The sequence below is a fragment of the Motacilla alba genome, chromosome 7, assembly GCF_015832195.1.
Source record: "Motacilla alba alba isolate MOTALB_02 chromosome 7, Motacilla_alba_V1.0_pri, whole genome shotgun sequence".
Lineage (NCBI taxonomy): Eukaryota > Metazoa > Chordata > Aves > Passeriformes > Motacillidae > Motacilla > Motacilla alba.
Genome location: NC_052022.1, coordinates 25,763,685 through 25,788,666, shown reverse-complemented (window position 1 = coordinate 25,788,666; position 24,982 = coordinate 25,763,685). Strand labels below are relative to the sequence as shown.

The 24,982-nt window shown below is 37.9% G+C and overlaps 1 protein-coding gene across 6 annotated transcripts; it reads left to right on the top strand.

The window, feature by feature from the left end:
* The first annotated feature begins 6,649 nt into the window (after nt 1-6,649).
* On the top strand, nt 6,650-23,551 carry GPR1 (G protein-coupled receptor 1). Of its 6 annotated transcripts, none has more exons than XM_038143628.1 (5): nt 6,650-6,784; nt 7,293-7,476; nt 7,845-7,928; nt 10,209-10,350; nt 20,777-23,551. In XM_038143628.1, exon 5 carries the CDS (start codon nt 20,793-20,795, stop codon nt 21,837-21,839), a length of 1,047 nt encoding a protein of 348 aa, XP_037999556.1. In that variant the 5' UTR covers nt 6,650-6,784; nt 7,293-7,476; nt 7,845-7,928; nt 10,209-10,350; nt 20,777-20,792; the 3' UTR covers nt 21,840-23,551. The 6 variants fall into 6 exon arrangements, with proteins under 6 accessions (XP_037999556.1, XP_037999554.1, XP_037999557.1 ...); XM_038143626.1 differs by lacking the exon at nt 10,209-10,350 and adding an exon at nt 10,009-10,156; XM_038143629.1 differs by having other exon boundaries at nt 7,845-7,932.
* The last annotated feature ends 1,431 nt before the right edge of the window (nt 23,552-24,982 follow it).

The following is a 24,982-nucleotide window of genomic DNA, read 5'->3' as shown; positions in this document are numbered from 1 at the left end:
CTTTAAAAACTGCCCCATGCCTTTCACTGCATTGCTTTCTACATTTATTTGTTGTAGTTTTCACTTTGGTTATCCAAATGTAAGTCAAGGTTGTACCTGTGAAATCATTAAGACAAATTAATAAAGACAGACTCTTTCCTAAGGAGTGTCAAATTGCTTCCAACAGCTGGGTTCAGATTGGAAAAGACAGAATGTGATGAAAGAAAATCAAGCTTGGTAAAACTAGCTGGCAGGAAATTCTTGGCTAGGTTTTTAGTTTGTTGCATATGTACTTTATGCATTCTGATGTTATAAGCCTAATTTATCTTAAATCGTTCTTTTGGTAAAGTTCTTCAAAGGATCTGAGCTAAGTGTTGACTGACAGACAGATGAAGGTCTGGGGCTTGAGCCATGCAGAAGTTACTTTTGCCAAATGTTCCCAAAGATTAGTTGCTGGTTTTAGCCTGGGTAATAACAAGGCAGACTATGTGTGTGATTTTAGAGAACTTCACATTCTGAGTAACCTTGGGGAAGAAGTATCTTTCCAGCTTTACAGTCGAGCAGCTGTTCCATAGTGCCTGGCACTGTATTAAAACCTTTAAATCCTAAGAAGTAATTGTAGTCTTTCTCTGAGAAATCTGATGTTGGCCACTGGCCGATATCAGGTGTGAGACTTACAGAACAATTATCTGGTCCTCTACGGTATTCTAATTTTCCACTTTATTATGAATTCTGCGATATTTAATACAATTTTTCAAAGTAAAAGGAAATAATTCCTCATGAGTGTAAAAGGCAAGGATAATCTCTTCACAAAACAGAGCTTCTTGTTTTCTTTGCTCTGCTTTTCTCAAACAGTTTGCTGGGGTTGACAGATTACTATCATACATTGATTCTTCTCTATTACAAGTATTTTTCTCATTTTTGAATGAAAAACATATGTTTAAAAAAATAATATTTGATCTTTTATTTGCTTGGATATGGCACTGAAACGAAATAAAAACCAAAACAAATTTTTTCTGTTTTTTTTGAAGGAGGCAAATTTACTATGGGCATTCTGCTTGCTTTCTCATTATCTAAAACTAAACTTTGCTTTTTGTTTTGTATTCAAAGTTTTTTAGTTTTAGCATAAGAGCTTTATCTGAGCTAATAATAAAGACATCCTCAATATGCAGGTTATTAGCTTAACTCCAAAACTTAAAAGATACTATAAAGGCTGTTAGTTTTGCTTCTCTTTTTTTTCAGAATAACCTTCTTAAGATTAAAAGTTTGAAACTTAAATTTTCTTTTTAATTGCTTAATTGTTTAGTCAACCACAAAGCTTGACACTTGTGTAATAATTGAAACATGATTGGATAGTGGCCAAGAAAAAAATTTGAGATATCGTTTAGAAGCTTTAAAAGACAACTTTAAAAAATAATTTTTGAAATGCATGGGCTGATAATTTTCTCCTAAAAATATTATTTTACTTTCTTGTAATCAGGTCCTAAATTTTTAAAAGGTGACTTGAAATACAAAACAGTTTGACTCTTTTTTCCAGTATCTTATTAGAAGAAAATCCTCCTCTAGTCTATTTTTATTGTTATTTGGAGGCCATGCTGCTGCTTTCACAGGCTTGCCTGGTCAGTTTGTGGGTTCTATACACTTTTTTGCACTAAAATTGCTCTCTATATTTTATTTCTGTGTACATGTACAGAATACAGAGATTTTTATTATGATAGTGCTGAGAAAAATTCTAGGATGCACTGATCCCTGAGGGTTTTGTTACTGCTGTTAGGACTGCTGTTGCTGTTCGTTTGCTGGTGGGTTGTCCAGAAGGAACAGCTGAGGAGACCACTCTGAAAGGATTGCTTTAAACAGTATGGCTACAAAATGTATCCAAATCCAGTGCTTTCAGAAGGTTTCTGTATGATGGGCTTCTAATCATCTTCCATTAGACTTCAAATCCATACCTTAACTTTGTAGCAATTGTTTTGAATCTCTCCATCAGCTTAAATTAACTTGGTTTTAGAGTGTTCTGTGCTAAAAGAAAATGCAAAGAAAATAAATCAGCAGTTGAGAAGTTTGAATGCTGAAGAGGATTCTGTTTTCAGAGAACATGTTTTCATCATAAAATGCTGAAGAGTTTACTGTTACAGTAATTTCTGTTTTCAGTTAATGATCAGTCAGTTAATCTTTTCAAAATAACTCTGCCTGATTTTTTATGGTGGTGACATAAAGGAAGGGTCTAGGTCAGTAATTAGGCTTGGAGTTGCCTGTAGGTGCCTGCTCATGAATTGCAGGATATTCTTTGGCCTTCAAGTTGTGCATGGAGTTTTTTAATAACTTCAATAACAGCTGTTCCTTGGAATTTCTCTATTCTGGTTTTCCACTTGTTTCATATTTGCTTCCAAATATAACACCAATTTAAAAATTTTCTGATTGATGTAGTCAGATTGACCCTTGAGAATTGCAAGATTTTCTCAAGTATTATTGTTGATTACCAAAGTGCTTGGAAAAATATGATAATTTCTGACATGTATGTGCTGGAAGATGCGATGGAAAGTCATAAAATGACTCCATTTCCTCCATGCTGAAGGGGACTCTGTGTCCTGAGAGCCTTCAGCTATGAAGGGAACAGAAACACCCGAGGTTGTTGTGCTAACCACAGTCGGATAACATGATGGAATACACTTATACTCAGAACTAAATTAATCTTGTCTGCATAGCACAATGTTTGCCTTAGCCTGTTTTAAACCATCCATTTTATTAACAGATAAGGTAACAAATGAATGTGGCATTTTAAATCAGATGCCAATGTGAGTGTCTTGAAATATTTTAAATAAGTATAGTAGATGACTAATACTCCCTTATAGTCTACCTCACATTTTGTCATAGTAGGAACTCAAGGCATTTTTGCATAAGTAAATATTAATTCCCATTACTCCAGAAGGCAATAATGTCTTTCTGATACAAAGAGATAATTTTCTCAAAGCTGCTTGGAAGGTTATTAATTCTGTTTATCAAGAGTTTTCAAGCTCCCGGAAGTTTCAAACCAGCTTTTACCCCTTGTAGTATTCTGAATGAAACATTTATACACATCCATTTTAATGGAACTTTTCTGATTTTAAATAGATGCATATGAATTTAAGGTAATCTGGAATGTTTCTGCATCTTCCTTGTCTGTTGTGCATTCTTTAGGAGTTGAGGAGTTCCAAATATATATTATTATGTTGAGTCACTGGATGTTCTGCAGTTTAAGGTGGGGTCAAAATGTATTACCCAGGAAGTTAAGTAAGTGTTATTTTTCTCTGCTCAGGCTGTTCTAAATAATGTAAAACTTATTTAATGTTCCCACAATAAACCACATAAGATATTCTCTTACATCTGAGAAAAGGTGGACTCTCTACTTTGCTTTACCATGGGAATAATTTAAAGAAAGTTTTCTTTATCCTATTCAGGAAGCAAGCAGAAAGTTAAACAAGAGAAGTCCTGGATTTTTTCCCCTAATTTTAGGCTAGGAATGCTGGTATGCAAAAACATTAGCCTTTGAAAAAAGTCTCTCTTATAGTTGCAAAACACAGAGGTTTTCATAGAAAAATTTTAAAAGGGGGAAAAAGAACTTTTAAACAAAAAGCCTTTCATTTGATTTGTGTTTCTTCAGCATTTCACATACTATTACTTTGGGTCAGAGTTTAGCCTCTTTCTTTTTCTGATCTATTCTATGTTGTTAGATTGTCTGTGTTTCTATACTGAAGTAATTGGAGTTCAGTTTCTGGTTTGCACACAAGGTTCATACAATTAGTGTAACTTCCCGCTGCCTAGTCTCTCGACCTGAAATGCAGAAGTGGTTGTTCCTTTCTTCACAAGCTTCTCTTCTCTTCTCTTAAAAGAAGGGAGCCTATTTGTCTTTAAAATACAAGTAGCAACTTAAATATCCTTTACATAAAAGCCAAGTCCAATCTCACGGACTTAGCATTTTGTGTAAAGAATATGGACGTCCAATTCATGTAAATTCCATATTGAAGTTCATGCTAAGTGTTGAATTTAGGTCATATAGTCTTCTTTAAAAATAGATTGCAAAGTAAGGAGGATTGCAAATTAACCTTTATGTGTCTTGATAGAGCTTAAGAATCAGAACTAGAATGGACAGATAAATACTGGGGGGGTTAGCCTGTGTCTTTGCTTAGATTGATATCCTATGCCTCATCCCCATAGCCCACTAATGATTTATTAGAGATGGTGTTATTTTTGTTTTTATTGAAGGCCAAGAAAGAGTGAAGGTTGACTTATACACTAAGCCCTTAAATAGCAAAGTGTTTTTCAGAGCACCTAATAATTTGCTTTACCTCTATCACAAGTAGCAGGTTTATAGGGATTTATCAGCTCCCAACTCATTAGGGGCTGAGAACTGGGTAGGATTGAGAAGCAAAACTGTTATCAGAGAGGACAAATGCAGAGCAGTAGGCAGAAACTTGCATTGGTTCTCCCTATCTCACATTCGTTTCTATGGATAAATAACTTAAGTCCTTGTGGAGTCAAGGTAATTTGTTTCACAAAACATGTTTGCATCCACTGAACAGAAAAATACTCTGACAAATGTAGCTGACTATAAAAAGCAACTTTAAAAATACAAATGAATATGTATTGAAACCACCAAACCAGGAGCATCTCAGAACATCCTCAGAACATCTATAGGTGATTGAGTTTGGTTTAGATTTGATTTGCATCAGCTTTGCACTTGGTGGTCAGGAACCATTCCTCATTTCAAGGAACTACTGTCCAATTTAAAACCTTAGCATGTTCATAATTCTTAAGGAATGTCAGTGGCTGATCAAGTATTGTAAAGAGTAACCAGCAGGCTCTACAATTCCACATGTGCACAGGTGTTTCTCTTAGTTCCGATTTTGAGCATTATTGGTGCAAAACAACAACTTTGCTTGATCACATGTGAGTCCTGTATAGGCACCCTGACTATTAGCATATATTTTCAGGGACCTGCCCAAATTTTGTATCAACACTCAGTTTTGCTCTGCTTCTTTTTCAGGGAAATTGAATCCTTTTCAGTTTCCCTGTCCCCATTTTGTTTGTGTTTAAGACCAGCTGTGTGTCAGTGATCGTGGTAGCCAAGAGCAATAGGCTAGTTGTAGAATAGTGAGTGACAGGAACTGATGATTGTTTCCTTCATGCAAATCTGCTTGCTTTTTGCATTGTTATTCATCATAATAGTCTTCAGCAGCTTGGCTGTGAATTGTTAATAGCTGACTGCAGAATGTGAAACAGAAGCACCTCTTGGGTCAGGAGTTTTGCCCGTTGTAGCACCATCCTACTTGAACTGTGGATTTGGGGGTTTAATGCAAAGACACGTTATATAAAAGGTGGAAACTGAGTCTTTGCACTTTAAATGGAAAATAAGATCTCTGTTGTAAGCATAGTTGCAAACAATTATGCTGGGACTTGCATGCTGAGTGGATAACAGGGGGTGGGACACCACCCCTAAGAGGGGTAGTTAAAGTTCATCCCTCTGCTTTGGGTTTCTTTGAACCCAGACTGGTTAGGCTTTGGGCAGATTTTGAGACATCTGACTCAATCCAAGGTGCAGTAAATTTTGGCTCCACTCCTCAGACCTGACTACAGAGATAACTCTAGTTCCAGGTAATTTCTGTGAGGTAAAAAAGAGCAAATTGGTTAATCCGTACAACCAGCACTGAAGATATGAAAATATTTTGTGAAATACGTAGTGAAAGAACTGTAGTTTGCATGGCCTTATTTTTGTGTCTCTAATCTCTGTAGATCTCTCTGAAATATTTTTTCCAAACGCTGACATTCCTTTCCATGGGAGGAGACAGCACTTTGGCTAAAATGGAAAAATACTGTTGTTGACTTGGCTGGTTAGCTTTTCAATTAATATAATCTTTAGCACTCAATGACATATATTAGAAGTTTGGTTGTCAAGACACACTCTGAAAATTCCATGGATTTCAAGTGTTATCTGAGTGGCAGGTATATTCTCTTATGTTATTGTCATATGATTTAGAACTTGAATACCTGTGGTCTGAAAGTTATGTAGAAAATAATTCCTACTTACTTGTGGAAAATGAGAAAAAATGCACATATAAAAGCAAAATCTATGGAGGAAAAAGGCTATTTCTAATGGTATTTTTTTCCCAGGTATCATATAGAAATACATTATATAATAATGTTTTACATACATTTTATAGTAACATATAATACATACATCACATAAGTATATACTATAATAAATTATTCTCTAATATTCATTATTTCATAGGTGTAACCCTCTGCTGACTGTGTTTGCAGGAGTTACATGAAGTGCTGCAGCTTGAACTGGTAGGTACATACATTTACAGACAGATGTATAGCCATATATGCTTATGTGTTTTGACTAAAGTAATGAGGAAAGATTTTGCCTTCTGCAGAATTATTGAACTTCCTCAATGTGTTATACATGAAACTCTTTCAGATCGTTCATGTCAGCATAGAAAGAAGTGTGGACCTGCCTAAATGAGCCAAACCTTCCTTCCTTTGTTCAAATGTGTCGCTGGAGAATTTTGTCACAGTTGCTGACTCTGGTGTATAGTGGGTAGCTAAGCCACAAGTAAACATTACAGCTTTACCTAAAGGATAGGCATGAATAGCCATTAGTTTCGCAGGAAGGAAGGAAATTACCCTTTTCCTGATTGTCAGGCAGTTAAACGTGGTCTTTCCAGAGTGGATTTTAGTCGATGAGCTATTCAAACAGTGAGGACAAAGGAACAGTGAAGAATTACTTTTCTAAAAAAATAAAAAGACTTAACTGTAAACAGCAGTAAGTAGTTGCTTTCTTGTGTTGTTCAGCCTAAATTAACCCTGAGAAAAACTAAATATCTTTTGTTTGATCTAATTTGCAAATTCGTGGTTTGTATAATTTAACTGAATTAAGGAACATTGATGGAATGTTGATTAGTGCTGAGATTATCTGCACACACTAATAGGTAACTTGATAAGATCCGGTGGTCCCAGGGTATAATTGTCAGAACTATCAGGCAGTTGTTGGCAATCCAGATAAATTAAAAGTTACTTTTGGTTTTTTTTATTGCTTTGGAATTTGTGCTTTGGTTAATACCAGGAAAGCATTTCTGGAAGGTTTTCCCCTGTATATTTTTTCCCATACATCCTGTGCTTTTGTTTTGTTTTATAAGGTTTAAAAGCCCCCAAAGAATCAGAAGTGCTTTTAAAATTAACTTGCTTTTCAATAGACCCAGTTTATTCACTGCTGGACGACCCAATGTCTATTATCTGTATGCAAATCCTCTCCTTTGTTCTTTTTCTATCAGGTAAAAAGTAGTATTTCCCTGCTTTGCAAGATCCAGGTGCACTGTATGCTCATGAATGCACGTACCTCTTCAGAGCTCTCTGGCATATTGGCTTTGATAACTTACCTAGTTGAAAAAGCATAAATAACACGGCAAAATGCAAATATGACTTCCAAATAGAGAAGAGGACATGAAAGTAAACAAGGTATTCTTTTTTATTCGCTAATTTTCTTCCAAGCATGTAACTTTCACAAAACTATCTACAAAGATTACACTCAAATGATGTCAGTGGTTAATGGGTTGCAAAAAAGTGTATATTAAAAAGCCATGTAATTTGTGACTCACCATTCCAGTTTCACTGTGTCTGAGCATAGAAAGAACTAAAACAATAAAAGATTTAGAGCCTAAGCTTACATTCTTTAGGGGTTTAAGATTGCCACTTGGTTTATCAAAACTGTAGATGACTAAAATGCTGTAGCTAGATGTAAACAGAAAACAAGCAGAACTAAACCCTTTCTGATTGAATGCCATTTTGTCTGTAAAAATCTGTTTTCTTTTTTTTTCTTCTCCCAGGTATCTTACTGTGCTGGTTATACTGTGCAAGTTGGATAATTTCTCATCAAAGCAAAAGTCCTTTTCAATGGAAAAGGAGAAAATGTAGGTAGGACAGAGAGGTAGAAAATTATTTTAAATGCAGTAATCTGCTATTCTTGGGAAAAAATCGAATTTCCTATGAAATTAGGAATTCATTCATCCAATTCATTCTAACTTCCTCTGCAAAGTGATTTCTGAGCCCTTAGCCTTTGATATTTCATATTTGATGCAGTGGTAAGGAAGGGTGAGGAAAATTGTTCTGTGGGGTTTAATCCTTCCTTGATTCTCAAGGACGGAAGAGCTGAGGTATCAACACCAATATGTGTTAGAGTAGTCACAAACCTGTTTTAATTTATGATGAAGGGCCTTAGGGACAATCCTTTACTACCCCAAACTGGAAGAATCTTTTGCACTCTCCACAATGCTCCCTTCACTGAGAAGGTGAAGAGCGTTTGGCCAATTGTGATTGTTTTCTGGGGATTTTATCTTTTTTGTGGATCAAGTCTGGGGGTTATCTACCTCTTAATTTCCTCTTTTGTCCTGCTGAAATAGTTCTGAGCAAACCTTGAATTAACTGCCTTACAATAATTAGATTTGGCAAAATACCTAGAGAGACACAGACTCATGTGCCATGACAGGTGAAAAAACCCTCAGCATATCTGCTGTCCAACAGTGCCTGTGTTTACCCTATCCCAGTATTTACAAAAGAAGATAACTACTATTAAAAGAGCTTTCCTTAGTGAAGATTCACCCATCAGTAACTAGAGAAAACAGGAAATCTTTAAAATACAAGAAATAAACAAGTGAGGCGCTTTCCTCAGGCAACCCCCTCTGTTTGCTTCCATATATTCCCAGCAATCCTGCTCCCCTGTCCTTTCCTTGTGGTCCAGGGGCTCTGTGCATAATCCCCATCCTCCTTGCATGGAGTCAGAGGCTTTCCCACTCATGTACAATGTACATGTAAAACTTTAGTATACATGTGTAACTTTCAGTGTTCAAAGTTGTATTGGCAGAACAAGAACTGTCATGGAGGAAAGACAAAGAAGACTAGTTTTGCTAGAAGGAGTTTTTGGTTCCTGTTAAGACAATCTGTGGTCTGTGAACCTAAAGAAGGTTGCTTAAGAGCTGATAGCCTTGCTAACCAGATGCTGAAATCCCAGTTTAGCTGATCTCACTAAGCACTTCACTCTTCCATGGGTTTTTTTGTTTGTTTGTTTTGGTTTGGTTTGGTTTCTTTTGTTTGCTTGTTTGGTTGGTTTTTTGGTTTTTTTTTTGATGCTTGGTTGGTTTGTTGGATATTTTTCTTTCTAATTTTTCACTGGAATCAATAGATATAATATCTGGGAAATCTGGCCTTTACTTGATCCAATCAGTGTTGAACATGTTACATGTTTTGCATTAGTGACAGCGGAGTACCACTATTAAATAACTGTTTCCACTGGCAGGGTAGACTGGCAGATGCTTAGCTGATTTGAAATGGTATGATTAGTGTGGTACCATCAGAGTCAAGTAAGCTGTGGTAGGTAGATACTAGGGGAATAATATTTCCATTTTACTGACTGAGAAATTGAGCAACATGGAGATCATGAGGCCGGGCCACAAAACCTCATCAGTCTCTTTACAGAACTGGGAGTCAGGCCCAGTCACCCCAAAATTCAGTTCAAATTCCTGGCCAGTGTTACACTATCTGACAAAGAGAGTCACTAATTAGTGTTTTGAAGATCTTACTTCTCTCTTACTTACAAAAGGAGATTAATCTACTTATCCTGAATACCGAATGAAAGTGTTGCACTGTACAGTTACAAAATGATGCTTTCAGTGTGACTTTTTAACCATCTTTCAGCTCATTCAACATTATTTTCTATAAACCAGAGTGCTTACAAAGAAATACTGTTCAACCTCTCCTCTGCAGAACAAAAAGCAGCCCACAACTGTAAGGTCTCTTTCCATTCATCAGCCACCACATCTGTTGCTTGCTTGGACACTGACCAAAATGATTCATTCAAATGTCTAACATTTATTTTTGGTGAAATACTGGGATTATACAGCGTGGCAATATTTCAAAAATGGGTCTAGAAAACCAAGGGAAGTTGGAAACAACTTCCTCAGCTGAAAACAAACACGGCGTTATATCATTCTGCAGCTTTATTAGAGGGAAGGCAGTGGCCAAGTGAAGCAGCTGGAATCACACTGAAGTGACTCTGAACTCTGCAGATCATTTCATTCTTCCTTCTGCTACAGAGCTCAGATCCCTGATTTACAGTGCCTTTTGTTTCAAAGAACTAAGCAAGGTAGGTCAAACTCTTATATTTAAGATCTTTCTCTTCCTTCCCTTCTAAATAGTGCGTCTCAGCTGCAACAACACTTGCAGGCAAATGTTGTAAGGTGGAATAGCATATACTGGCTAAAAGAGCTTCTTGGAAGAAAGAATGTGATACTCATTTACTTCAAAGGTTACTTTGAACCACCCCAGCACCAAGAAAAGGTATGAAAATGTGTGGGAATTTAATTTTTAATTACTTTTGAATATGTTAATACACACTCCAAGGAGTTTTACCCTGTCAGCAAATGGTAAGTGACCCTGACTTAAATCTCTCTCCCCTCTGTGTTCCCTAGTGTGTTGGGTTTAATTTTTTTATTTGCTCAGGGATAGTGTGTCTTCTATAGCTATAGCAATTTCCAATATGATTAATTAAAAATACATCAGTTTTGATCTGAGCAGATTCTAGAACAGAAACTGGAAATAATTTCAATTTAAATAGCAGATTAACAGAATACTTGGGAAGAATTGCAGTTCTGCAGAATTAAATAAGGTTTCTGTGACCTCAGCTGGACAGTGTGTGTGTTTTCCCTAACCATTGTGGAATAAGGTAGGATATGGACCTAGCTTTCAGTAAGTGTATTGGAAGTGACAATAAGATTTGAAGCCTCGTATGCTACCACACAATGAGAGAGGACTAGGTTCCACCTGCTTTTCACACTTAGTGATAACAGTGTCATTGTCACCTGTTGCCTTTCTAGATGTGATCTTGCAAGCCAAACAATATCCCAGATCTGTTTTTGTGGACTTAGAAAACGTGTATACATTGAACTTTGTCTGTGAATTAAAACACATTTGATTTCTGGCTAAATAAAATCGTCTCACTGAATAATATAAAATGCTTACTACTTCATAGCTAAGGAGAAGAGAGTGACTAGGGTATGTCAAGGTAAAGTAGTTTGTCAGAGCAGATTTGTAGAAACTGATTTCAGGATTAACTTATGATAGTTTAGCTTACTTTCACAATCATAATGTTATTGTTCTGCCTCAGAACTGGGAAATGAAAATATTTTGATAATCCAATTTAATTTTGTTTGATGTCACTGCAACTTCTGGCCAAATTTAAAGCATTATCAGCAACTTATGCCAGGAAGACAGGATAGAGGTCCTATCAACTTTACTTCAATCTTAGGGATTTTTTATGTGCCATAAGTGAGTCCACTTATCTTGAACTGAGAATCTCTTTGACTGTGGCACAGTGGAAGTTATTTGACTCTGGAGAATGAATTTATGGTTTGGATTCTCTAATTGCCTTTGTGGAAAAGTCAGGGAAGCTCTGTCTAAGGATTCCTAGGCAGGATCTGAGTACAGTTTTTTACTGCATGGGTGAGGGCAAAGGAAAAGTGTTGATCAAATTAATGCAGTTTCTATGTCCTGTGCATTATACATTCTTTCTTTTAATTTTAAGAATTTCTTTTTCTGCTGACAACCAAATGAGCAGCTTCTGAAATGCTTCAATTTTTGTTCATTTCTGATAGATTGATCCAAGAGGAAAACTTTGATCTGTTTCCTAATAAATCCAGTTGCCTTAAAGAATTTTCTTCTCCTCGTGTTTTTTAACAGACACCTAAAGTTTGTGATCTGTTATTCAATATTAATTTTGTATTAATAACTCTGCTATTCCAAGCCCTAAGCAGCAGCTAGGTTTCCAGGGGATTGTAATCTATTGAATGGTCTTATTATTTGCTTATTTATTTATTTTGTCTTCTGGAATGTGCCAGCAGTTCAGCTGTCTCTCTTACTATGATGGCTGCTTGTCTGGCTAATTTGCACTCATTATTTCTGATAATGGTTTAATTTGTGTTCATTCAGTCTGAAGCTAGCAGTTTCACCACAGTGCTGGGCTCTGTTGTGGCTGGCTTTGCACAAGAGAGCTGACTGTGAGGAGCAGTTCCTTGTGGTCTCTTAGCAGAAGAAAGGGATTGCTATGACTGGGGTAGGCAGTGTCCAAGAGACATTGCTCCTGGAAGGGAGATGTCATTATATGGACATGAGCCCTCTCACAATTGCTTTTACTTATTACACAGTGCTTAGGACTCCTGAGACAAAAAGAAATAGTTGTGTGTCCTCCCGCAAAGGTAGCATATTCCAGGGGAGCTCAGCTACTTCTGTACTCTTTCTATCTTCAGTATGTTCCAGGGGTTGAGGGCCTTAAAGCAGGAGCAAAAATCCACATATTAGCCCATGGTTGCTTTTTTCCAAAAGGAATTTCTGCTGGCTTGTTGGTCCTACTTCTCTTCCTCTACCCAGGCTCTCTTGTCCCTTTTTGATACTTCTGGAAGGATGTATTTCAAGAATCAAAAGGCACAGATATGAAGAACCAGCATCTTTTCCCTCTATCCACTCAAGATATTTGCCTTTTTATTCATTTGGCAAGTTATTCTGCTCCCAACTTTACCTTCAAGTTTAGTGTTTGGCTTTGGGCAAGATATGCCTCTTCCTTTCCCTGCTCTTGTATGTGTTTGTTCTGTTTAATTATAAACAAAGCAGGAATTGTCTTTCATTACATGCTATAGTGCCTAGATTCTGTGAGGCTTTGATCTCAAGGACTAGAGCCTTTGGGTAGGTACTTTCCCAACATAAAATACTTGCTTCTTTCAGCAAGTGTGAGCCTGGCAGACAAGTTTTGTTCCCTTCTGAGGCCTTCTAGAAGAGACAGAGAAAGTGATTTGTAGTAAGTCCTGTACAGTCAATGTATTGCCACTTTCTACACTCCCATCTCTTCTTTCTGGTGATGCCCTTTTAATGAGTTTCAGCCCCACATCATTTTAATGAGATATTTTGGGTATGTTAAGAACCATTGCCTGTTTAAGAAACCTGAGTAATGTTAACTGAGGGTGTTGTACCATATCTGGCAGAGTCAAGTGAGAAGTGATTTGTAAAGGTAATATGGGAAGCCTGTAAAACCAGTATTTCCAAGCTCCTCATTTAACACCTTAATCATAGGTGCCATCCATTTCTATCAGTGCTGGGGAGTGTTCCCAATAACATGTTAGGGAAATGGATAAATATCCAGTCCTCCTGAAACTGTGTTTAACAATATGAATTTTTCAGTTTTGCAGAAATAAAGACAGTATTATAGACTTGATCCTAAAGTTAAAAAAAAGAGTTGGCTTTGTTTGAATAGGAAAATTAGAATAACACTGATACAGGAGTAGGTACCTTTAATTTACTGTACACAGTGATCCTAGTATCTATCCTAGAGCTGTGAGGACATAATAAAGTATGTTATCCAAAATATTCCGGATAAAATATGTACTAGTAATATTTTGGAATTGGATGTTCTGATATATCCATGCAAGAGTGTGTGTCAAGAGTAATATAAGCGTAGCAATATTACATTTATGCTAGAAGAAATGGCTGAGTAATATAAATGAGGGGTAGAATAAACCTAGGAAAACAGAGATCAATTTAGAGGGCAGTACACAACCAAGCATACTGTAATAAGCAACTAGGAAATTAATCTGTGAAAATGAATAGGATGTAAGAAGGCATATTAGAGGAATGAGCTGGGGTTCTCTGGGGTTATTTCTCAACTCTTCTTTTTAAAAGGACAGTAAATATAGCAGATTGTAACCTTTTTAAAAATCTGTTATTCAGTAGATATTTTGTATCTTGCTGGAGAGAGTGTTACTTTGGATTTTTTCTGTAATGACCTGTTGTTACTCTGCAATGCCTTTTGAATGGCTGTTGTCTAACACATGTTTAATTGGCCTTAATTAGTCTGCCGAAACTGCAGAAAAAAAAATCTCTGCATCTGCTCTGTATCCTCTACTCTCACTTTACCATTTTTTGTTTGGAGGGAGTTGTGGTTAAAGCATGTGTTTGTTGAAACAGTGCAACCATTTAAAAAACATGCTCAGAGCTGCATGATCATGTAACGATCACATGAATGCTGGTCAAAATATTCTTTCATCACAAATACGTGAAACAGTTGCAAAGTAAAAATTCCAAGTAATTTTTGCATGAAAACCTTAAAAAGCCATAATTAATTAGAAACGCGAGCATTCCTTATCCCATCAGTCCAGTCACTGCGAAGCTGAAGCACTTAAATTTTTTTAATCAGGTATCTCTGTTGCTCTAGGTATGTAGTTATTATGGTGGCTTTTAGCCAAAGAAAACCCTGCTGGCATTTGAGGAGGATTAGAAAACACGTGAAGCTTCCATGGAACAGCACTTGATCAGTGTGTTAGCTCACAGCCAGTAGGATTCATGGAGTGCCTGCTGGCTCTGAGGTGTGTCCTGGGGCTGCTGAGACACAGCAGTGAGGATGGCAAGCAAAGGGTGAAAATCCAGGCTGCTTTTCTCTTCTGGGCAGAGAAAACAGAGCAGGAGCAGTAAGGGCTGCCCAGGTAAGTGCTGCCTTCCTCCACCACAATGAGCATGATGGCACAGAAGGGAGCCTCCCTGCAGGAAGGGAAAGGTCTCCCAGAGGTGAAGCTGTGGTTTCTGCACTTCACCATGAGAGAAGGGACAGTGCTAAGTTTGAGAAGGGAGGATAGGGCTGTGGTTGAACCACTAGGCAGGAGCTCTAGATTTAGCACTTGGTTTGATCAGAGGCTTCCTGTAGGTCATTCTCAGCATTCTACAGTAAACCAGACTGATGATACTTCTCACTTGAACCTCATTTCAGTAAGGGTTGTGAATACTGAAGCATTATGACAGGTTATGTAAATACTTTGGCAGTGCTGACACATACAATACATCAGGCAATTTTTAAATCTCAAGTGTCACTGTTTAGCTAAATGTCTATTTTTTTTTTTTGTAAGAATATTAGATTTTTTCCTCTAAAAATGGTGCTACTTTTAAGTATTTCACAGATATGACCAGTCATTTTCCTGACTCTGATGTACAAATTTTGTGGTTATGTGATTTGCAGTGGCTACAGCAACTCCTTACATTCCGAAGAAATATAAAAAAAAATATATTCTTACTTTTAGCTGTATTAGGAGAAGGGAATAAGAGCAGAAACAAGTGCTAACTATGGAGTTATCAAGTGTCCTCCCCTTCACCAGTGGATATCCTGGGGACATCTGGGTTTCTTTGTCATTTTTGGGAATGGAAGACTTGGTGCTTAGGATCAGCTTGAAAATAAATCAGTTTTGATGATATGCAGTTGCTGGTTGCAGATGTTTATCGGGTCTCTGATTGTGGAAATGGGACACTGCTCAATTGCAGCCATTGTCTAGAAGATATTTTATATTCAGGCCAGAACTACTGTGATACTTTTCCTACTACAGCAGCCTTACTTAGATATAAAGTTGGAATTTCCATTTTTTGTTTTAACATTTCTGTGTTGGCAAAACTGCTGATCTGAAATTGTAGATTTACCAATATTAACTGAGTCTGTGCTATCTGAGTTTGTTAATCCTGTAGCAGTCACTTTGTGTGAAGTGTTATCAGGCTATTATCTGGTCAAAGGACTTCAATACCACAGATGAGGTGGTGTGTTATGACTAACAGGGTCGTGTTTGGCCTTGCTTGAAGAAAGTTAGTTTTGGCCTAAGTTCTAGGACCTGTCTAGCTAGTACATTGCAAATACATTTCTAACACTTCTTTGCTGAGAGACATAATGGAGAATGATTGTTGTTTGCATTCCTTTCTTATCTGCTAGAACAAGTACATCCATATTGTGGCTCAAAAACATTTCCAGTCACATGTCGTATCTGTTGTGACCCATTCTTGAATTCAGGATGACATATGAAGTAACCAGGGTACCATATATCTAATCACCATTAAAAGGATAGTCAAAAGACATTTTTTTTGTGTACATGTCTGTGAAAGAGAAAACATGCACAAGCCTTGTGTATACCAGCTTAAAATGCTCCTTACTTAGGAGCTTTGTCTGCAGGGCCAACTTTAGGCTTAATGTGTGGCGTAGCTCTGATTTAATTTTGTAGTATGAGTGTATCAGGCACCTCCTGCTATAGGAATGTTTCTGCATAAAGGCAAGTGGTTATCTTGGCTTTGTCCTTTTGAGGGAGAAATGTGAATCTATGACAGTCTGTAATTTCATCAGTATTCCTTGTGTGTTTTCAAATCTATCCTGTGGCTTTGTAAAATGCTTGCCAGAAGTACATGTGTACCTCTAATGAATTTGCTCGGCCTTCTGAGTTTTGAACTTTGCAGATAAACTACCAGGTGGATTTCATGTTTATGTTTTTGAAGCTAGATAAATTCAAAATTTGTCACCTCAAAAGTCCCAAGAAAAAAATTATGAGGGCTTGCAACTGAATTCAATACCTGGATAAACTTGCTGCCACAATATGACAAGCAGGCTCTAAGTGACATTTTGTGAAATTAGTTGTTCTCCACCTTTTGACTCTAGCAAATGACAGAAGTTGAAGTGACGCAATCAAATGAGCTTTCCTTTAGCCACAGATAATACACATGGAATGTGATGTGCTCACAATTGTTCAAAAAGACATTGATAGGAGGGTTTGTGTAATGTCTTTTCTCTATGAACTGAACTCTTGAGACAGCCAACCCTCCAAACCATAATTTTCCTAGTAAGTCAGGACCCATTACTGTGACCTCTGAAACCAATTTAGCTGGCCAAAGGCTCTAACACTGTTTGTCACACTGAAAAAAATAGATTTGGGGACTACCACTCAAATATTTGTGTTAACTTTTAACTAACATAGACAATGAATAAACTCTTCCCTTTGACCTAACATAGACAATGAATAAACTCTTCCCTTTGACCTTTCTGTAAAATTCAAAAGTAATGAGGACCAAATGTGTGAGAGAGAAAGAGGTTGTATGGGCTGAGCTCGAATTTGTGGTAAAGACTGCCAGTGTAATTAAGTTAGGTCCTAACTTGTGTGGTGCCCAGGGAACTTTGAACCCCCAGGAGGACTTTGCTTCAAGTGAAGTGGACAGAAATTGCAACTTTTTTTGTTTGTTTTCTTCTATTTTAAACTGAAAGCCCAATGTAATTTAATTCCAAAGCCATTGCACTGACCTCAGGGCTGAGGTGTGGAGGGGTCAAACGACTTCCCCTGGCCAAACAGGATGCTTGTGGCATAGCCATGGATAGGTTCCAAAGTACTGTGCCATGTCATAACTCTAAGGCCATTCTTAGTGTGACAAGAGCTGTTCTATTTTAGGCAGATCCAATCATTTGTCCAAGTTGTCATTATGGCTTAGCTATAATAGTGGCAGAGGACACAAACTCTAGGTACTTTTAGTAGAAAGCTGTGAATATGTCAACTGAGATCCAAGTCTGTAATTCCCTGCTGAAATTCAGAGAAAGACTGTTATGCAACACGTGGTGAAGTCTCTTCCTAGCAGTTCTGTGGCTTTGTATTTTAGAAATATTTCCTGATGATCTGTATTTCTTGGTAAATCTTCTTTCTGTCCCAAGATCTAAAAGTGCCAAGAGCCATCCTGTTATAGTCTTATAAAGTCATTTAGAAATTAACTTCTGTTTTACAGAAGAGGACAGGAAATGAAACCTCCTGGTCAACTATTTTCTTAATTAAGCAACTGAATCAAGGAGGCTCAGTTTTCAGAGCTGCTTGTGGCTCAGCAAACAGGAATGGACTCGTCAAACAGCTGCTGAGCATACACTTTACACAGGGTGTTTACTATTTAAAATAAAATTTTAAAAAAAGGACAGGATGAAACCTAAACTTGGTTATATTAATCCATACGCAATAGGACACTGTTCTGTAACCTGTGGCTGTTCCCAAGGCTTATTGGCAGGCCTCTAACCACATTTTCCTGTTTATTGAAAAATGTTTTCCATGCACTGGCTCCCCAGACCGGCAGACACTGAGCCAGTGAACTGCACCAAACTTCCCTTACCCTTTCTACCAGTTGCCTTAAAGCCAAGCAGAAACTGCTGTCTGGAAGTATTGTTTTCTCTATTGAGCCTCAGTTTGCAAACACATTCATGAGAATTTTCCAGCTTGGAAAGTGAGCCATTTGTCAAAGATCATACAGGAAATTAGTGACAGAATAAGCAATACAATTACATTTCTTCACAAGACCTAGACTTGAACTGCAAGACAGTTTTGACTCTGGAAATTTATTAATTTCAGAGTAATGTATTAAGTGATAATGTGTTTCAGGACCACAGAGAAACATCCCTGCTGAATTATGGTTAATGAAAACAATCTGTGTCCTCATTGATGTAACCCAGTGTAACTCCACTGACAATCACCTACTGCTTATCTTTTTCAGGACAGGACTTAACACCACTAGTCCTGCTATAGAAGTGCTTCATATATGTCAATGTCAGAAGTAAAAGTTTCTGGGCTTTGCAAATGTAATTGGCAGTCTTTGCTGAGCCCTAGCCATAGAGTCTAATTTCAGTGTCTGTGCAGTGGGAGCTGCTTTTTTACTCCCACTGTTAAAGAAGACTCCCTGCATTGAAGACTAGAGTTAGAGAGGAGGAAAACTATAAGCCTGGAAAAATAATTGCATTCTAAAGGTGTGCTCTTTCATTGAAGTTTTAAACTACAGGAGGCTTGGGAAATATTTGGCATTTATTTGGGTATGTGTTTTTTCTCCTGCGATGCATCATCTTTAAAATGCTAAATATAAAATTAACATTGTTGGGCAGTAGGCAAATGTTTGTCATTGCCATTATAGTTGGAAATTTTTTTGTTTAGTTGCATAAATTTGATTTGAAGGTATAGTTTTTTGTATAGGCAAACCCACTTAAAAATCCAGTTGTTAACCTTACTGTCCTCTGAAACTGTCCAAATATAATGTTCCAGATGTTAATGGTACTGCTCCATGTTTATACTCTTCTCTCAGCAGCTGTTAAGCTGTTTGAAAAAATTACTCAGATGGGTGGTAGTGGTATTTGATGCAGAATCCACCCCCAAGGGGCATGTAATTACATAAATGCAGCCAAATAAGTATCATTTATCAGGACAGCAAACCAACTAACATTCCTTCAGCCTGATGTAAATCACAAATGCTATCATAGCCTCTTGACAGAACAGGCTGTGCTGACTCTTACTACATATTTTTTTAATCAAGAGATATAAATTACACAACCTTTTTTCCCCTTCCCTGTCTATCCGTCTACAAATGAGAAGTCTAATCCTGCTAATGCGTGTGCACATGCGTAGCTTCACTGCTGTGAGTAATCCTTTCAAACTGGGTGAGCTACTTTTTGGAGGAAAGGTAAGTACAGGAATACAAGTTTGCAGATGTGGTTGTGCAGGCAGTGTGCTCTGGAGACCCCCCTCCTGTAGTCCCCAGCGTGCTGTAATTAATGGCATTACAGGAATGCAGGGCTCAGTTCCAGAAGCGCGGGCTGAATTTTGGTTTAGGAATGGAGACAGCGCTCTCAAATTCAGCAGTAGAGATAAATCATAGTACAGCTAATTGACTGCTCTCAGGCACAGGTCTTCAGTGCAGCTGAGCCCAGCCAAACTATTCAGCTTTAACTGATGACAGAGTTTTGCAGAATAGTTGTTTTGATCATTGCAGAGACTTTTGTCTGACTGTGGCTACCTGTGATGTGCTGCAGCTTTGTCTATACTGCAAACTAAACACAGTGAAATAATACTGTGAAATAACTTCTGACTGCTTTTCCCTCTGTTGTTCAAACTCTTGTTTCCTGTCTGTTTTCCCATTAATTTCTTTTTTCCCCTCTGTTTTGGTTTATATTCCACTTTCCTCCCCCTCACCTTCCCTCCTACCCACAGAAAGAATTTCTATGTGAAAAAATCATGTTGCACTTGCATGTTCCAGAAGCTTTTGCAAGAGAAGAAAACGGAGAAAATTCTATAATTCTGTCTTAAAAAAGGACACACAAATATTTTCATTTATAGTTCTTACAGTGTGTTTTTTGTTCATGGGAAGCTTTACTTTCTTTCATCTATTACCAGTTTCTCAGCTCACCAGTGGAAGAGCACCATAGTGTGTATTATCCCTGCAATATGTTCTATATATTTCTTTCTCTACATTCTTTGCTGTATTAAGGAAATCCAAGATGTTAAATGGGCCTAAAAGTCATAATTTCTTGATACAAAGACATACATGAAAGAGATGAATAAACCCATGAACTTTTAGTTGCTGGAGAAATTGCTGTCTGTCATTTTGTTAACTATAATTTGAGGCAGGGTGGTGGGTGAAATTTTATAGAAGATGGCTTCCTGGCATTTTAAGTGATTTTTTTTTCCCCCTACATAGATGTCTAATGCTCCTCTGACTTTAGACGGATATAATCCATGAAACTTGCTTCACATGGGAACAGAGCAGTAAAGTATGAAACCTGACCAGAAAAGAACAGCACAATCATACTTCAATAAAACTTTGTGTCTGGTCTCCTAGAAATTTATCAGTGATACTGTGCTCAGTGCTGTCTGTTAAGAAATTAATGTAAGGAAAACATATAAGTTATTGAAGATTTCAAGTTCTGTTTTGATTTGAACATTTCTTGAAATGCCAGTGACCAAATTTCTTCAGGAGTTTTGTGCTAGGAACTGACAGATAAAAGGTGACAGATATGCCAAACTAAGGCAATGTTTTTGGTTTATGACCAAAAACATGAAAGAATTGCAGTTTACAATTTACAGTGCAGTAAAACATTTCTCCTTTTGACCATTTCATTTTTTTTCTTCCCCAGAAAGCCACTCTGCAATATGACATTTGAAGATTTTGAGAACTACTCTTATTTCTACGATCTGTCTGAGGAAGATGAGTCACCCCAGTCCTCCCTCAGCATTGCCCATATTATTTCCCTTTTCTTTTACAGTGTGGCATTTCTGCTGGGAGTGCCAGGTAATGCCATTGTCATCTGGTTTATGGGCTTTAAGTGGGATAAATCTGTTTCCACACTCTGGTTCCTGAATCTGGCCATTGCAGATTTCATTTTTGTTCTCTTCCTGCCCCTCTATATTACATATGTGGCAATGGGCTTCCACTGGCCTTTTGGGAAGTGGCTCTGCAAAATGAACTCATTCATTGCACTGCTTAATATGTTTGCCAGTGTTTTCTTCCTGACATTCATCAGCCTTGACCGCTACATCCGCCTTGTCCACCCCGTCTTTTCCTACAAGTACAGGACTGTGAAGAACACCCTCCTTCTGAGTGGGCTCATTTGGATGTCAGCTGCAATTATTGGCGGCCCTGCCTTATACTTTAGAGACACAGCTACAGTTCTCAACAATGTCACCATTTGCTACAACAACTTCCACGTGCATGACAGAGAACTTATTTTGCTGACACATCACATTCTCATTTGGGTGAGGCTTGCATTCGGTTACCTCTTTCCTTTAGTGACCATGGTTATTTGCTACTCACTGCTAATTGTCAAAGTAAAGAGGAGAACTGTATTGACTTCTAGCAGGCTTTTCTGGACCATCACTGCTGTAGTTGTAGCTTTTTTTGTCTGCTGGACACCATATCATATATTCAGCATTGTGGAGCTGTCTGCTCACCATGATGAAAACCTGCATGACTTACTGCAGGATGGCATTCCCCTCTCCACTGGCCTTGGTTTCATCAACAGTTGCCTCAACCCAATCCTCTACGTTCTGATTAGCAAAAAGTTCCAAGCCCAAGTGAAGAGCACAGTGTCTGAGGTGCTGAAGCTGGCCCTGTGGGAGGTGAGCCGCTCGGGCACGGTCAGCGAGCAGCTGTGGAGCTCAGACAACGCGCCCGTGCGCTGCTGTGAAACTGCCCAGTGACTGCTCGTGCCAGCAGCCCTCCCCAAAGGGGCTGACAGGACACTTAGTGTCAAGTGTTCTTGACTTCACATCTGCCAGTCAGATGTGCATCTTTGCATAGACGGTTTTCTGTAAACAGCTGGCTTCATTGCACTTGCTGCTCTAATGGAAAGGTTTTTAAGGGACACATGATTTGGATGTGTGCCCTTGCAATGCACATACAGCCTGAACTGAAAGTTATCAGCATAGATGGAATTACTCTAACTGGGCTTTTGCTGAGGGATGTTGTTGTGATCCTGTTGGTTTGCTGTGGTTCCATACCTCATTGATATAAAAAGAACACACAATAAAAATATTCCTCCTTGCCATTGCTGATACAACTCTTAATTGAGGCATCCTCATCCAAGAGGCTGTGGCCGTACATCACTGGGTCATGAATCTCCTGATTGCCTACTACTGCCCCAAGGAGGAATCCTCTGGCTACATCCCACCTAAATGAAGCTATCAGTGACTTCACTCTGCAGCTGGAGAAGAATCCCAAGATGGAGAACACTGAATTGCTGCCTTCTATTGTCAAAAAAAAAAAAAAAGGAAATAAAACCTGTCTTCTCCCAGTGCTCTTTATCTTATACTCAAAACTAAGACAGGAGACCCTGTGTTTTGGGGTCGCTTACTGTGTTTTAGCAACAGCTGGGTACAAAATACTGAGCAGATGTTTCATATAGGTATTAGGCTCATTCAAAATGTGCAAATAATTAGTAAAAATATTTCTTACAGCTTCTGTGCCACACTTCTTTTGCTATGTTTAAAATTTTAGTCCCACAGAGATTTACAACTAGTGATTGTTCTTTATTACTCTTCTAAGCAAAGGTAAAGAATGATATAACATTTTCTTTGCCTTAATGTCAAGCTTAAAAAATGGGTGGAGTGAATTCATCAGTATTCTGTTACAAGTCTGTAGCCAAATTTGGACTTCTTTTCCAAATAAGAGGCAAGACAGTTCATCCAGGAAACAGAGTCCACTCCCATAAGAAAGATAAAGTAGTCCCAGTTATGCTGTATTCTGTTCCAGCTTGTTGCTTGCTGCAGAATCACACATGCACCAATGCAAATATATATATGCTATGTGGAGTGAACCAATTTCTGATGCAATACCACTTAATTAAAAAGTTGAATGTGGCACAAAACTCTACTGAAAGTAAAAGCATAGAGCTTTGGATAAATTTGAACTGGTTTTTGCTAGTTATTGGCCTAGGCATTTAGAATAAACCCACCTTTCAGATAATTTATCTAATTATTATGGCCTTCCAACACAGTAGCATTTATGTTATAATTGAGGCCTTATATGTAAATAGATTTGCTTTTGTATAAAATATATATATATTCATGAGCACATCCAATATTGGTAGCTGCACAACTAGAAACAGCCTGACTGTGGTCTGTAACTATTTCTTTGGGCTCTGGTTTCAGAGTCTGAGAGTCAGGCAGGACCAGTGGAATTTCAGTGTATTTCCCTTTGGATTGAAAAGCTGGTAAGCAGCATTCTTCCTTTGAGTCATTTGCTGCCTGGGACATAGTTGCTCATCATAATATTTTGGCATCCTGCTGCTGTATGTGCCTAAATCAAACATTTTGCAGTTTTTCTTCACATGTTCTCTGACATCTTTCTAAGAATGATGTACTCTCCTGGCTGTAGTCCAAGCGAAGTAATAAAATTTTCTTGTTTCCAAAGAGCACGTTCATTTGCTTTTCTTAGCAGCAATGTGTGGTGACTGGCTTTTCTTATAACAGCTCCTTCCCAAAGATTTTGGAAGGTGAAATCAAGCCCTGGCCCTTTCTACTGTGGGATTTAAGGTTCATGTCAGGTTTCTTCAGCTGGGTGCACACACATGTTCCTATGTACAGCACAGAGACTGATTTTCAAATGGGGGAGCATATATGTCCCATCTTGCATAAAGGATCAGAAAGTGTGGCCTGAAACAGACAGAGGATAGAACTGAATAAAGCCAAAATCAGCCTTGATCTATGGCATCAGGTGAATGAACAATTGTGCAGTGTAACTGCTACCGTTCACACCAAGATCAGTTACAGAATTATCTCAATCATTTCTTCAAGAGTAATGCAAGATGTCTAAACCAAACAGATAATGCTCTAAGTTTCTGTTTCCAAAGAGTCTCCAAAACAATACCAACACTTCTATGCTGCTTGGACTGAGGAATGCTCATTTGACTCACCACAATGGAAAAAAATGGCCAGAAAAAGGAAAGGAACCTGTATCATCATGCAAAGAGATACTACAGAAATAGCTATTGACACATTTCATAATGGACAGGTTCTAGTTACTTTTATCTTCTTCCTGGACAGTTTGTATTTCTGAAGGTTTTTATGTAGATTAGTTTTGTTCAAACTGTTTTCCCAGTATTCCTGTATAGAACATATTGAAGTTATGGCATTTTCTACTGATCCCTCTGTTAAGGGGTACACTTGGGATACTTTCCTCATTTATTCCAGGATGCTGATTTTTCACAGGCACAACGACACAATAATATACCAGCACATACCCAAACACCACCCAAAAACACCTAACATGAATATATTTCTGGATTGAGCAGAATACTCTTGCTGACATACCTGCCTATTTTTTCACTGGGAACATTGTGCTCTCCAGGCGTTTTTTGTTTCTTTTGTTTCCATGCAACTTTCTTTTTAATATCAGGAAAAGAGCCCTGCCAAAACCCAACACACACAAGAAATCTCAAGAACCAGAGTTTGTGTGTGCATGCTTCGCATAAACTTAGGACACACAAATCCAGTCTGGCAGGTCACATGGATGACTCAGTGCTGCATTTTAACTGTTACCATCTATAAATCAAACCATTATATCCACTTAGGGCTTTAATTTGAAAGCCAAGAAAAGAGTATCAAGGTAAGCAGCACCTTGAATGGAGGTCATAAAAAGTGATGGCCAATATAATAAAACCTATATTTTTGAGGCAGAATTTTTAATAACTTGCTTGTCTGATAGGGTGCTTGCCAATTTCTTACTTTTAACAGCACCATGACGGAATTGGTAAAAACTAAGCTACAAGATTTAGCAGAAGCAACAGCTAGAGAATTGCCACAGAAAGGGTACTGTTTAGGAATTAAGTTTGTGGAAGGTGGCA